Source organism: Lagenorhynchus albirostris, chromosome 10 (genome assembly GCF_949774975.1).
Source record: "Lagenorhynchus albirostris chromosome 10, mLagAlb1.1, whole genome shotgun sequence".
NCBI classification, from domain to species: domain Eukaryota; kingdom Metazoa; phylum Chordata; class Mammalia; order Artiodactyla; family Delphinidae; genus Lagenorhynchus; species Lagenorhynchus albirostris.
The window spans coordinates 35,254,355-35,266,976 of record NC_083104.1 but is presented as its reverse complement, the minus strand read 5'-3'; the positions used below and the strand labels follow the sequence as shown (position 1 = coordinate 35,266,976).

The 12,622-nt window shown below is 50.1% G+C and overlaps 1 protein-coding gene across 3 annotated transcripts in view; it reads left to right on the top strand.

Annotated features, from left to right (window-relative positions):
- Nucleotides 1-12,622, top strand: part of CACNA1D (calcium voltage-gated channel subunit alpha1 D) — a 318,418-nt gene that overhangs the window by 230,197 nt on the left and 75,599 nt on the right. For all 3 annotated transcript variants that reach the window (XM_060161573.1, XM_060161575.1, XM_060161574.1), the window contains 8 exons: nt 2,184-2,344; nt 3,301-3,526; nt 3,657-3,864; nt 6,397-6,517; nt 9,196-9,310; nt 9,834-9,903; nt 10,748-10,814; nt 11,551-11,698. In XM_060161573.1, the coding sequence (XP_060017556.1) occupies nt 2,184-2,344; nt 3,301-3,526; nt 3,657-3,864; nt 6,397-6,517; nt 9,196-9,310; nt 9,834-9,903; nt 10,748-10,814; nt 11,551-11,698 (1,116 nt within the window). The remainder of the gene's footprint in view (nt 1-2,183; nt 2,345-3,300; nt 3,527-3,656; nt 3,865-6,396; nt 6,518-9,195; nt 9,311-9,833; nt 9,904-10,747; nt 10,815-11,550; nt 11,699-12,622) is intronic.

The following is a 12,622-nucleotide window of genomic DNA, read 5'->3' as shown; positions in this document are numbered from 1 at the left end:
GGTAAAAACTCATTGAACTGTATACCAATGGTTTGATACTTTTCCATATAAGTATTATTTTTCAGTTAGACATAGTGTTTTACCACTATATACAAAACTTAACTTGTATGATTCTGTTCATAGGATTCCGGATGACACAAAATAATAGAGAAAGAGAACGAATCAGTGGTTTCTGGGACTGGGGTGAGCAGAGTGGATTTACTGCAAAGTGCCATGAAGGAACTTTACTGAGTGATGGCAATATTCTACATCTAGATTGTGGTTACAAGCTGTAGAACTAAATAGAGTAAATTTTACCATACGTGAATTAGATCTCAGTAAACCTGACTTAAAAAAAAAGGGACTTCCCTGGCGGTCCAGCAGTTAAGACTCCGCACTCCCAATGCAGGGGACACAGGTTCAATCCCTGGTCAGGGAACTAAGATCCCACATGCTGTGGGGCGCGGCCAAAAAAAGAAAAGAAAGAAAAAAAATGAAAAGCCCTTTCATGGACTTCCTGTTGCCAGAGGGCATTTAAATTCCTTCATAATCTGGCCCCCAGCTCACCAAAACATGGTCTCATGTTTTGACACCCTTCCCAGACTCTGCACTTTGTTATTCTGGACTGCTTTCAGGCCATCAAATGTACCACACACTCCCGTTCTTCCCATCCAAGTCTCTTTGGGGGAGCTGAGTGGAGTGCCCTGCCCTCTCCCCCCGGCTAACTCTTACTCAGCTATCGAGAGCCAGCCCAGACCTCAGCTTTCTGAAGAAGCCTTCCCCGACTCTTCCAAAGATCCCTTGCAGCTCCCTTCTCTTTGCTCCTGTACCCAGTACCCTGGGTGTAACACTTGGTGTGGATTTATAATTACCTGCCACAGCCCGGTATACTGTTCAAGGACAGGGGCCATGGACCATGCCTTCACCTCCACGTGCCTAGTGCAGGGTTTGTGGGGATGAGACGGTCCCCGAGATTTGGGAGACATCTGTGACTTGTCACTGCAGCGTGAATAGACCCACCAAGGCTGGATCTTGTTCAGGCCGCCTTGCTTATGTGTACTGAATTACGCATCACAGGAGAAACCCAGTCTTGTGGGGACAGTTTTTAGTGTCCTCAGTGGACGTCTTCTATGCTGGTGATCATGTTTCCAGCTGCCATTACCATCAGAAACCACATAGCAAGAGCAGTAACCAGGTGCACCTTGCTTGTTCCAGGTCTTGCCAAAGAGCTGCACAACTCTTTCTTTGGCCCCTGGGTTACAGTGTTCTTAGCAGATCGGTGCGGCTGAGTCGGCCAGGGCTACAGCCCCGGACACAGCCTGGCGATTCTTCTGACTCAAGCACCTAAAGGAAGCGCCCACCACCCCCCATCGTTGAGCACAGGCTGGACAGAGCCGACACTGCCACTCGGCCTGCCTTCCCTGGGACCCCCTTCACCAAGCCATCCTGTGGCAGGGAACGTTTCCTATAGGAAGACGGGCTAAGGGAAAGAATACTTTCTCTAATGACGTACTGCAGCTGCGAATTGGTAGAGGACACGCTACTTGTCTTTTTGGCTCAGCTCATTCTATTTGTATGGAAACATGATTCAATATTAGCTTTTCTCCTGAAGGTGTATTTTGAGCATCCCTAGTTAGAAAGGGCACCTGATGACTCAGGAGTACTCAACGTCGACAGCTCTCTCCGGCTCCAGAGGAACCTCCAGATTTAAGAAAGGACTGAAAGTTTCCCTAAAAGGAAAACTCGGGTTTGGGGGCACTTCGCTGCCTGGTAAATTCCACATGATGACTGAGGTGCTGCGAGAGATGGGTATGATAAGCTGGTCTCTCTGCCCTGAGAGCTCGGACAGATCCACGTGCCTCGAGGTGGGCACGTGAACTGCATATGTGTACGAACTCATGATTCTGTGAATATCTGGATTTCCTAACTGGTTTGAGGACTGCATAGGACAGATGATGGGGTTATCTAAAGCCATAGGAAGGAAACTGATAGCATGATCAAGTCAAGACTGTGCTTTTAAAAGTTGCATTTTAAAACCAAAGTAATTTGTCTTACGAGGTCTGGTCATTTCTATGCCATTTGTTCTCATCTTTCCTCCCTGCACCCTGACCCCAGCTGGGACCTCCAGAGTGCAGTTACTCCTCAGTGATGTTGATCAGGTGCTGCATCTGTCATCCAGGGAGTGACGTTTGCTTCTCTTTCAGCCGACGCTGGCGCCGCTGGAACCGCTTCAGTCGCAGAAGGTGTAGGGCTGCCGTGAAGTCCGTCACGTTTTACTGGCTGGTTATTGTCCTGGTGTTTCTCAACACCTTAACCATTTCCTCTGAGCACTACAACCAGCCTGACTGGTTGACACAGATTCAAGGTATAAGCAGAAGCCGTTCTCGTTCTGTTCCGAATAGGGGATCCCTGAGGCTGTCTGACTGCAGTCTAGTCTTTTCTGGTGGACATAGGGTAGCATCCAGGACCGTTTCCGGTGAGCAGTAGCTTGGAAGGCGGCAGAACCAAGCACAGGGCGCACCTGGAGAGGGGGTGCGGTCTGTGCCATGTGGTGCGTGAAGCACCTCGAAGCTGATAACTCCAGAGCAGCTCGTTGTCTTAACCCTGTGACAACCTGGGCTCAAGGAATCAGGCAGCTGGAAGGGACCTCGTCATCCCTTCTCCCCGTCTCCACTGGAAGCTTTATTTTCCTCTGTAGTTTTCTTGGCAAGCGGTGGCTGTTCACCTACCTCCATTGCCCCAGCAGGGTGGTACGGGAGCTCATCCCATTCTGAGTTCGACAGTTATGAGCCATTGTGAAGCCCTGCCTGACATCAACTCAAATCTCTTTCTGTCTGACTCTCCAGCCTGCTGGGTGGCATTTTCTGAAGTGACCCTGATAGGCAACTGCTTCTTAGATCATGGCGCTGTAAGGAAGATCCGACAGATTTTTTTTTTGTTACTGATTGAAACAAACAAACAAAAACCACGTGATGACCTAAATGCAGAATTGTAGGCTTTTAGGCCTCGAAAGTAGCAGAGATTATGTGGTAAACTGCCCCTCCCCACTTTACAGTCAGTGAAACTGAGGCCCAGAGAAACCGAGGAACTTCTCCAAGGGGCACACGTCTGGGTAGTAGCCAGAAGTAGGACCAGAGCCTGACAGACGAGCAGACCATAAGCGTTCTTGCCGCATTTCTGTAACTGGGGCAAGAGCAAAGACAAGGGCAGAGGTTCTTGGGGCACTTCTGGCAGCGGCTGGTGAGAGGGAGGCGGGGAGGGAGAGGTCAGAGCCACTCCCATGATGAGATCCCGAGGACGTGTGCCCCTTTGTCTTTCTAGATATCGCTAACAAAGTCCTCCTGGCTCTGTTCACCTGCGAGATGCTTGTAAAGATGTACAGCTTGGGTCTGCAGGCATACTTCGTCTCTCTTTTCAATCGGTTTGATTGCTTCGTGGTGTGTGGAGGAATCACGGAAACGATCTTGGTGGAACTGGAAATCATGTCTCCTCTGGGCATCTCTGTGTTTCGCTGTGTGCGGCTCCTGAGAATTTTCAAAGTGACCAGGTGAGGACGTGCGCATCTCACCGCAGGTGTTTTCTGAACGTGGGTGGTGGTCAGCCCTGTCCCCGCCTGGGGGACCTTCTGCTCCATCCCAGGTGGCGCTCTGGGCTCACCCCCTTGTCTTGACTTGCAGGCACTGGACCTCCCTGAGCAACTTGGTGGCATCCTTGTTAAACTCCATGAAGTCCATCGCTTCGCTGCTGCTGCTGCTTTTTCTCTTCATCATCATCTTTTCCTTGCTGGGGATGCAGCTGTTCGGCGGCAAGTTTAATTTTGACGAGACTCAAACCAAGCGGAGCACCTTCGATAATTTCCCTCAAGCGCTTCTAACGGTGTTCCAGGTGGGTCCCCCGCCATCCCTTCCCGGGGCTGCACCTTAGGGGATGCCTTCTCGTCTGTCCACGAATCAATAAGACAAAACACTCCATTGTTATTGTATTAGTAACCTCTGCCCTAATAACACTCTGATTCATTTTGTGCCATGTAAGTCATTTGTTTTGCATCTCACTCCCGACCTATGTGCTGTGATTTCACGTTTTTGTGAGACCACTAGTTGTGTTCCGAAATAATCAACCAAAAATTTGTGTTTGACTGTATGAGGTTTCTGAGGTTCCTGTGACATAGGCTCTAAAATCCTCTTCTTGTCCTTTGCTAATTTTTGGCGGCAGGCAAGTTTTGTAATCCTGGTTATAATGGATTTATGCAGAGAAGTGACTTCTAAAGCCCTGATGCCTTGGTGTATAGTCAGAGGAATCAGGGTGATTAAAGAGTGGTGACAGCTTTCTGGCCCTTTGTTGTCCTCCCTCGTGTGATGTAATGAGGACACACAGACTCAGGATGTCTCTGCTGTTGGGGCCTTTGCAGGCATCGGGCTGAGAAGGGAGCAGCAGTGTCAGAGGTTCACAGGTGGCCCTGCACTCAGAGGCCCAGCCTCTCCACCCCACCTGGCGGTAAGCTGAGGTGTCCCAAACCCCCACCTTGTGTATTGTGAGCTGAAGCCCTTCCTTAGAGCCTGGCAGGTAGAGTTAAAAGACCCATCTGGGGCTTCCCTGGTGGCGCAGTGGTTGAGAGTCCGCCTGCCGATGTGGGGGACGTGGGTTTGTGCCCCGGTCCAGAGGATCCCACATGCCACGGAGCGGCTGGGCCCGTGAGCCATGGCCGCTGAGCCTGCGTGTCTGGAGCCTGTGCTCCACAACGGGAGAGGCCACAGCAGTGACAGGCCCGCGTACCGCAAAAAAAAAGAAAAAAAAAAAGACCCATCTGCCTGGGAATTCCCTGGCGGTCCAGTGGTTAGGACTCCGTGCTTCCACTGCAGGGAACGTGGGTTCCATCCCTGGCCGGGAAACTAAGATCCCACAAGCCACGCAGCGCCCTTGTTGCCCTCATCTGTCCTTGTTGCTTTCTACATGCGATGCCAGCAGTGAGTCCTGCGGGCGAGGGGGGAAGGCCTGGCGGGAGGGGCAGTGGACACGGACGTCCCACGGTGGTTCCTCCAGTGCTCAGCTCTGTGACCTTGGAAAGTCACTATTTTCTGAAAAATGAGAGCCTAGGGAATGATCTCTAAGGTTCTTTCCTACTTGGACGTTTCGAAGTGAATGGAATTACTGCCACTGCTCTAGACCTGGCCTATAGCAATAAAGTATAATATAACTCAGTTTTAATTTTTGGCCACTGATGAGTCTTTTTTTTTTTTTTTTTTGGTACTTTCAGAGAAACCTGCATGGTGGCAGGCAGTGGTTTTTGTAGTACGTGTGCACGGCACAGAATTCAAATGTTAAAAAAGCATATAAAGTGACACGTCTCCCTCCCAGCCAGCCACCGATTTCCCGTTGTCGGAGGCAACCACCGTTAAGCAGATTCTTCGGTGCTCTCCCAGTATACTTTCTCAGATGTAAATAAACATAGCTACCTGCCCATCCACCTACAGATGGTAGCTCATCCTACGTGCTTTTTTTCGTCTTTCCTTTTAGCAACTAACATGTCCTTAAGAACCTTCTTTACTGGTCCGTAAAAAGCCGCTGCCTCCTTCTCAATGCTGGCCTGTGTTGTGGCGTGCGTGTGCCAGGGCTCACGGGTCCAGTCCCCTGCTGATGCACATTCCACTGCGTCTCGTCTTGTCTGAGTGGATGACCTTGAAGACACACCATGGGGCATGTGTGTGACAGTAGGTCTGTCGGATAAATTCCCCCAAGTGGAATTGCTGGTTTAAAGGGTGTGTGTCCATTTTTAACTTTGACGCCCTTGCCCAAGTATTGTCTTCAAGGCTGTGGTAGTTCATCCTCCGGTGATGGGGTGTGGGGACTGCCCATCGCCTAACTCCCTTGCACCATAGTGAGTGTTCAGACGTTTTGATTACTGCCCGTCTGGTAGATGGAAATGGTATCTCATTGTAGTTTTAATTGATATTACTGTTGTCAGGAGCGATGTTGAATGTCTTCTCAGGTGGGCAGGAGCCAGTTATAGTTCCTTTTCTGTGAATTGCTTCGCCTTGTCAAACCATTTGCCAAATTTCTATTTGGTTGTACGGCCCGTTTTCTCTGGGTAGGTATATACGTGTTTAAATGCACAAAGGTCCTGGAGAGACACACCGACAGCATGCTCCTGGGGAGCGGGCCGCATGGGCTGGGGTGTAGTCAAAGGGTACACAAGCCTTACGTGGAATGCTATTTTATTTTCACTAGAAGAGTTAACTCATGTGTTTGTGTGATTAAGCATAACACTTAAAAAACTATAGGATAACAGATGCGTTTGTTCAGTGCAAACTGAACTGTGAAAGGCAGGTTACACCAGACACGGGCAGCCCCCAGGAGCTCTGGGAGAACCGTGGGAACTGTGAGTCCACCTGCCCGCTGATCCCAGTTTTGGCTTCTTAGATTCTGACAGGTGAAGACTGGAACGCTGTGATGTATGATGGCATTATGGCATACGGGGGCCCGTCGTCTTCGGGAATGATCGTCTGCATCTACTTCATCATCCTCTTCATTTGTGGTAACTGTATCCTCCAGCCTTCAGGCTGACCCGGGCCGCCTTGTTGTCCCTGTCGTGTTTGCTGTCTTCCTCTCTGAGTTTCCCCGTGGCGATGGTGGTAGCCGTGGTGGTGGGGAGGTGAGTGCCCTCACCTCGCTCTTGTGCCCTCCTTCGCTGTTGCTAGGGCAGCACAGGAGAAGCAGAGTCTCAGTTAGGCTTTGAGGAATGAGAGCAGCCATGGGAGGGAGCCTGAGACGGCACGTGGGCTGCACCAGTGGCCAGCCACTCGGCATGACGTCCCATCTCCTGTACAGGTCCCAAGGCGTGACTTAGGACAAAGCCCTATTGTTCTCCGTGCCATCACCCTTGAGGGTGTAGGGAGGAAAAATGTCCCTCTAGCTTCCAGGTTCTTTTGGCTGGCTTGTAATCAAATTGAGGTAAGACAGATTAAGAGGAGGAAAACAAATTTAATTTCATACAACATCCCTTGAGCTGTATCTTCTCTGGCTTCTTAGTGAATTTTCTTCAGGGTGGAAACCCCAGTGCAAACCTATGGGGACAATGCTTTGTTCTTCAGTGTATTATGTGGAAGTCCCTCTTTCAACACAGAGAAATGCTAGGAGTCTCTCATGCAGCTCCAACAGCCCTGCTGCAGGGAACCACCCTGCTCCCCCTGCCCGGCTGTCTGCATATGCCTCTTACTGCCTGTGGGTCCTGCTGGAGTTTGGGGTGGCATTTCTCCATCTTCCCAACTAGATGAGACGCTTCTTGAGTCAGCGATCTCTTTTTGTATTCGCATGTCTCGTGGCTTACACCACAGGGTCATGCACACACAGCCCTTGGTCAGTGTTCGTTAAGTGAATGATCAGTATTTTCTTTTTCTGCTCTTCTCGTGATTAATTCTTTAGGCCACAGCCGTATACTGGCCCTAATCTGCAGAGAAGTATTCCCTGGCCACTTTCCTGTTAAATAGTGTGTTTTCTTTGTAGTACATGTGTCACTCTCTGAAATCCTTAAGTAGTTTATGTTCTGTCCCCCCCCAGCTAGAATAGATGCTACTTGGGAGCTTGGACTCCAGTCTGTCCTGTTTCCTCCCATGTCCCCAGCACCCGGAACGGTGCCTGGCACATCAGAGGTGCTTGACAGATGTTTTCAAATAGATTCCACCGCACACCACTGTTTAGGAGGGTCTGGTGGGTAATGCTTCTAAAAACAGATAATGGGTATTTGCTCTTGGAAACCACCTGTTACAAACTTGTAAGATTTTCCTGTGGTTTATTACTCTGCATTTTCTTTCTACTACCTAAAAGAATCGAGTGTCATTGTAAGACTAGAGATGCAGTGTTTCTTCGTTGCAATCATTAGTAGGGATTCTCAGTGCAGTTATTCCCAGCACTAATTGTTTTCTGAGCCGTGATTACCCCACGTCTGTCAGAGGAGAGCTCGTGTTGCCAAGCCATCGCCAAGCCCAGGACAAACTGCTTCCCCAGGCTCATTGCTGCTCCGTTAAAAAATAATCCTACTGTATCAGAGGTGTTTTGAAAGCCTTCATAGAATCCACTCACATTTCTATCCTCTTTAAAGACTTGAATAGGTCGAGCATGACATCCCCTGGAAGGCTGCTCATCGTCAGCGCCTTGTTAGGTTATGTTTGTGGACATGTTCAGCAACCTGCCTGAGAGTTCATATTGCGGAGGGTGTGTGGGGCCGTGCTGTGCCTCTCCTGTCTTGGGGTCCCTGGGCTCCCGTTGTCCTGCACGCAGGTGGCGGTACGTCAGCTAGAGGGAAGCATCAGTCAGAGAAGGGAGTCGTTTTGACCTATTTATTGCGCTCTGATCCCTGTGCTTCTCCAAAATGTACTTAACTGCCAACAAGTAAGAAACAGGCATCGTCTGATTTGGGAACGTTATTCAGGATATTTTTTTCAGTCATTCAAGGAAACCACACATAGAACATTATAGTAAGAGCCAAAAACCTGATAACTTGTTCAGTCACCTAACTTTCTGCTATTTGCAAAAATGAAATTCAACCACAATAGTCTAAGATACAGCCACCGGGGGACAATGCAGAGGAGTGGTCCAGCGCCATCGGGCAATAAGGCAGGCGTGCTGGAGTCAGTCAGTGTTTGTGGAATGAACGAATGAACGAGGTATTCACAGACTCAGAAGGTCATTTCAAATAAGAAAGGCTCCGGCTGCCTTGAGCGACGGGATCATCATTTGAATAATGTGTAGCCTTTGCAGGGTCTTATTTGGAAAGGACACCCCAGATAGATATGTTGTGGGTGTGAGTGTTTTAAAAGAAAGAAAACAAAATGCATAAAGCGAAATGCAAAATGCATAAGAACAACACGCTTATGTTATATATTGTTTTATGCGATGTGTGTCATAGCCATAGACCCCTAGATGTATAGACACGTGCACAAGCACATACGTGCACACGCATGAAGGGGAATGTTGGCGTTTGTAGGTTTTCATGGGTTTTGGTGAATCTTAATTTTGTTTTTGGCCAGCTTATCTTCTACAGCTTCTGGTTCTTTTTGAAAAAAAATGGGACTCTGGTCTCCTAGCTTTACCAAGTGAACATAGCACTAGGGGACAGTTACCTGTCACCAGCCTCCTAAACACGGGGGCGTTTCATTGCCATTATTGACCGTGTGTAGCTGCATTTAGAACCGTGCTGCCTCCTTAACATTCTCAAATTAGATATTCTACTGAATGTCTTCTTGGCCATCGCTGTAGACAACCTGGCAGATGCTGAAAGTTTGAATACTGCTCAGAAAGAGGAAGCTGAGGAAAAGGAAAGGAAGAAGATTGCCAGGTAACCCCATTTTCACCTGGGTGGTTTGCTGAGGGGTTTGCCCCGAGGAGCCGTTCGCAGGTGGGGCCTGCCGGGGCGCCCGGCTCCACAGCAGCTGCAGCTCCTGTGCTGCTGCTTTGTGGCGATCCTGGCTGGTCCTGTGAGGCCGACCAAAGAGGATGGACTCTTGGGCAGAACCCAGGCCCTCGGCTCTCATCCCCTCGGAGCTGAGAGCGGGAGTCACGCGTCCCCACGCTTAACGAATCACTGCAGTTAGTTTTGGCGTCATAAAATAAAGGATGCGTTCAATGCTGATTAGCTCTTGGATGAGAATTTTAATAAGATGATCTGTGTAATGAATCCAGTGCAGTGAGGTGAACAGGAAGCTCTGGGTGTGGGTGGTGCTATGTTCTTGCTATTAGGGTTGTTTCCAATTAACTTCCGTCCTTCACTGGGCCACTGTTGATTCAGAATCCTGATTAGCTTTTTCATACAAAGCAGTATGGTTACGTGGGGTTTTTTTGTTCTCTCCTCTTCTCTGTAGAAAAGAAAGCCTGGAAAATAAAAAGAACAACAAACCAGAAATCAACCAGATAGCCAACAGCGACAACAAGGTAGATGTTACATCCTCCACTTTGTTTCAAAATGATTCTGTTGATATCACCATGACAGTGTTGTGTGTGGTATTGTGGAGTAGTGGAAGTGTGGCAGCCCGTCATAGACACTGGCTTTCCAGGGGTGTCTGAGTGAATTAAGGCGCTTAGCTGGTTGTTAACGGTATTTCACCAGAGAGCTGGTATGATGCATACTGAACTGGTCTGACCGCTTGTTTCTTCTTGATTGGAATGACGTGGTCAGGCCTGACCTGTGTCAGTATCTTCTCAGTGGGGATTAAAATCAAGGATTGCTGAAAGATGTCTGTCCCCAGAGTGCGGGTGTCTCAGGATCAGAGGGTCTGGGCGCTTAAGGCCCTACTGTGAAACTTTGTGCACCGGGTCAGCTCTGGATTTCTCATTAATTTGTTCATTTATTCAGTGAGTCAGTAAATACTTTTTGAGTGGTGACTGTGTGTCAGATACGGGGGACCGGGAACGGCCAAGACCAGCGAGGTCCCTGCGTGCGTGGGGCTCTCAGCCTGGCGGGGTGGCAGGAATCCGTAAGGCAGTTCTCGTGTAGCGTGGGTGCCAGTGTTGGGAGAGGAAGAGGCATGGGTGGGGCTGGCTGTCCCTGGCTGGGCAGGGGTTACACCAGTTTACTCCTCTTCTGCCCTCAGACCTTCTGTTTTCAGCAGAGTCACCATCTGGGGGCACCTGCTGTCCCGACACACTTACATACAGCGCACACTCTGGAGACAGTTCCTCTGCCCATTGCTGGACGGCAGGGTTGAGCCTTTACTCGCCCCTCTCAAGTACATTTAAGTCGGTCTCCGTTCCTCCCAAGACCTCTCTGTCTTCCCAGGTCACCATCGATGACTACCGAGAAGAGGATGAGGACAAAGACCCCTACCCGCCTTGTGATGTGCCAGGTATGTGGCGGAGGCCCGAGACAGGCTCTCAGCGCGTGAGCCATGTGTCTTTGCTCTCACTCTGATCAGCGGCTGAGTCTGCGGCTGACTGGCCCAGCTGGGCGCACGCGGGGCTGCCGAGGCCACGGGTGCAGTCCCCTCATGGGCCGGTTAGCTCTGCTTTTCCTCGTGGTTGCAGGCGGCTCATGTAACCTAGGCTCCAGGGGGGTGGGGCGAGAACGTGCAGGTGGAGCAGGGCAAGCCCGCACTGGGCTGGGACATCTCTCTAGGAGACGCCAGTTATCAACATTCACCTGATACTTTCACCTCGACTGGGGCCTTTACTGGCTGACACAGGAGGGACCGTGGAATCAGGGAGCCTGGGGACCTGTGTGTGCCTTGAAACCCCACACGGCTTTTCAGGCTGAAGCTGAGCACGGAGGTTGCTGGGGAAGCAGCAAGGTGCTGGGGGGATGGGCAGTGAGAATCCCACAGCTGCCACCTTCACCTTCGCTCAGACCTTAAACTGCTGGGGCCTCACTCCCACAGCTACGCATGCTCACCAGACGGCCGCTTCTCAGCCCCTCCCCGCCCCCATATACTCTCCGTTCGGATTTGGAAGGGTTTTGATTAATGTAAGCTGATAGACGATGTTAACGTTTAAGCCAAATATTCATGTGAAATTGAGGACGACCATGGAAACCCAGATGCAGTCTTTGTTTATTTCACGCCTAAAAAAAAAGTGTCTCCTTTAAAGTAGGTGAAGAGGAAGAGGAGGAGGAAGAGGATGAACCCGAGGTTCCTGCTGGCCCCCGTCCTCGAAGAATGTCTGAGTTGAACATGAAAGAGAAAATCACCCCCATCCCCGAAGGGAGCGCTTTCTTCATTCTTAGCAAGACCAACCCGTAAATATCCCCTTTCTAGTTGCACGGCTGCCCCGTCTCCCCCAGGACCCTACAGGTTGCTTGAGGGTGGCTGGGGATGGGGTGAGGGAAGATGGTTCTCAGCCCCTTTCTGCGCCTGAGCGTCAGGGCCCCCAAGCCCCCTAGGACCCCTGTCCTGCTCCAGCCTTGCCTTTGCCCCCTGTGCCTCTCTTCCTAGCCTTCCTGTGCCTGGACCAGGGGCTTAGGGGTGTGACCAGGTCCTGGGAGAAGTGCTGTTCCAGATTCTCCTCCCCACCAACCCCTGCACTGGGGCAGCAGTGGTGCAATACTGTGGCTTGCTCAGAGCCCACAGCTTTGGTGTGCCGTGAGTCGTCACTTGTGAAGTGTTTTCCATCCAAAGGACCCTTTCTTCATGAGGGGGCCTCTGTTAAGATGCTGGGGGGGATGAGGATTTTGACCAGCTTCTGCAGAGTATCTTCACCCAGAGATCCAGTTTAGTTGATTACTTTTCCCTATTGAGTTTGATGGTGATAAAGTAATAATCGCTCAGTGATATTGTGTAGCTGGTAGCTAGCTGTTCAGTTCAGCTCCCTGATATCTATCCTGCTTAAAATGCATTTCTCTTGTTGAAATGATCAGGTGCTCACCAGGAACATGGTAATTACTCACAAGTACTGTAAGAGGAAGATGTGTATTTACTAGCTGGTTTCTAGGTTTCAAATGATCCGGGAAGGAGTGAAGCGCCAGGGGGAATCGATGGCTCCCGGAAAGGTTTCTAGAATTGCAGAAGCAGTTCTGGGCTGTCGGCAAAGAACTCCATAAATTCACAGGCTCCAGGGAGACATAGGTGGGAAGCAAGGGGGGCCGCAGTCTTACAGACTCGAAGACTGGGTGGTAGTCTTCATCACCGTTGACAGTTTGGGTATCTCTTTTAAAAAGTTATTC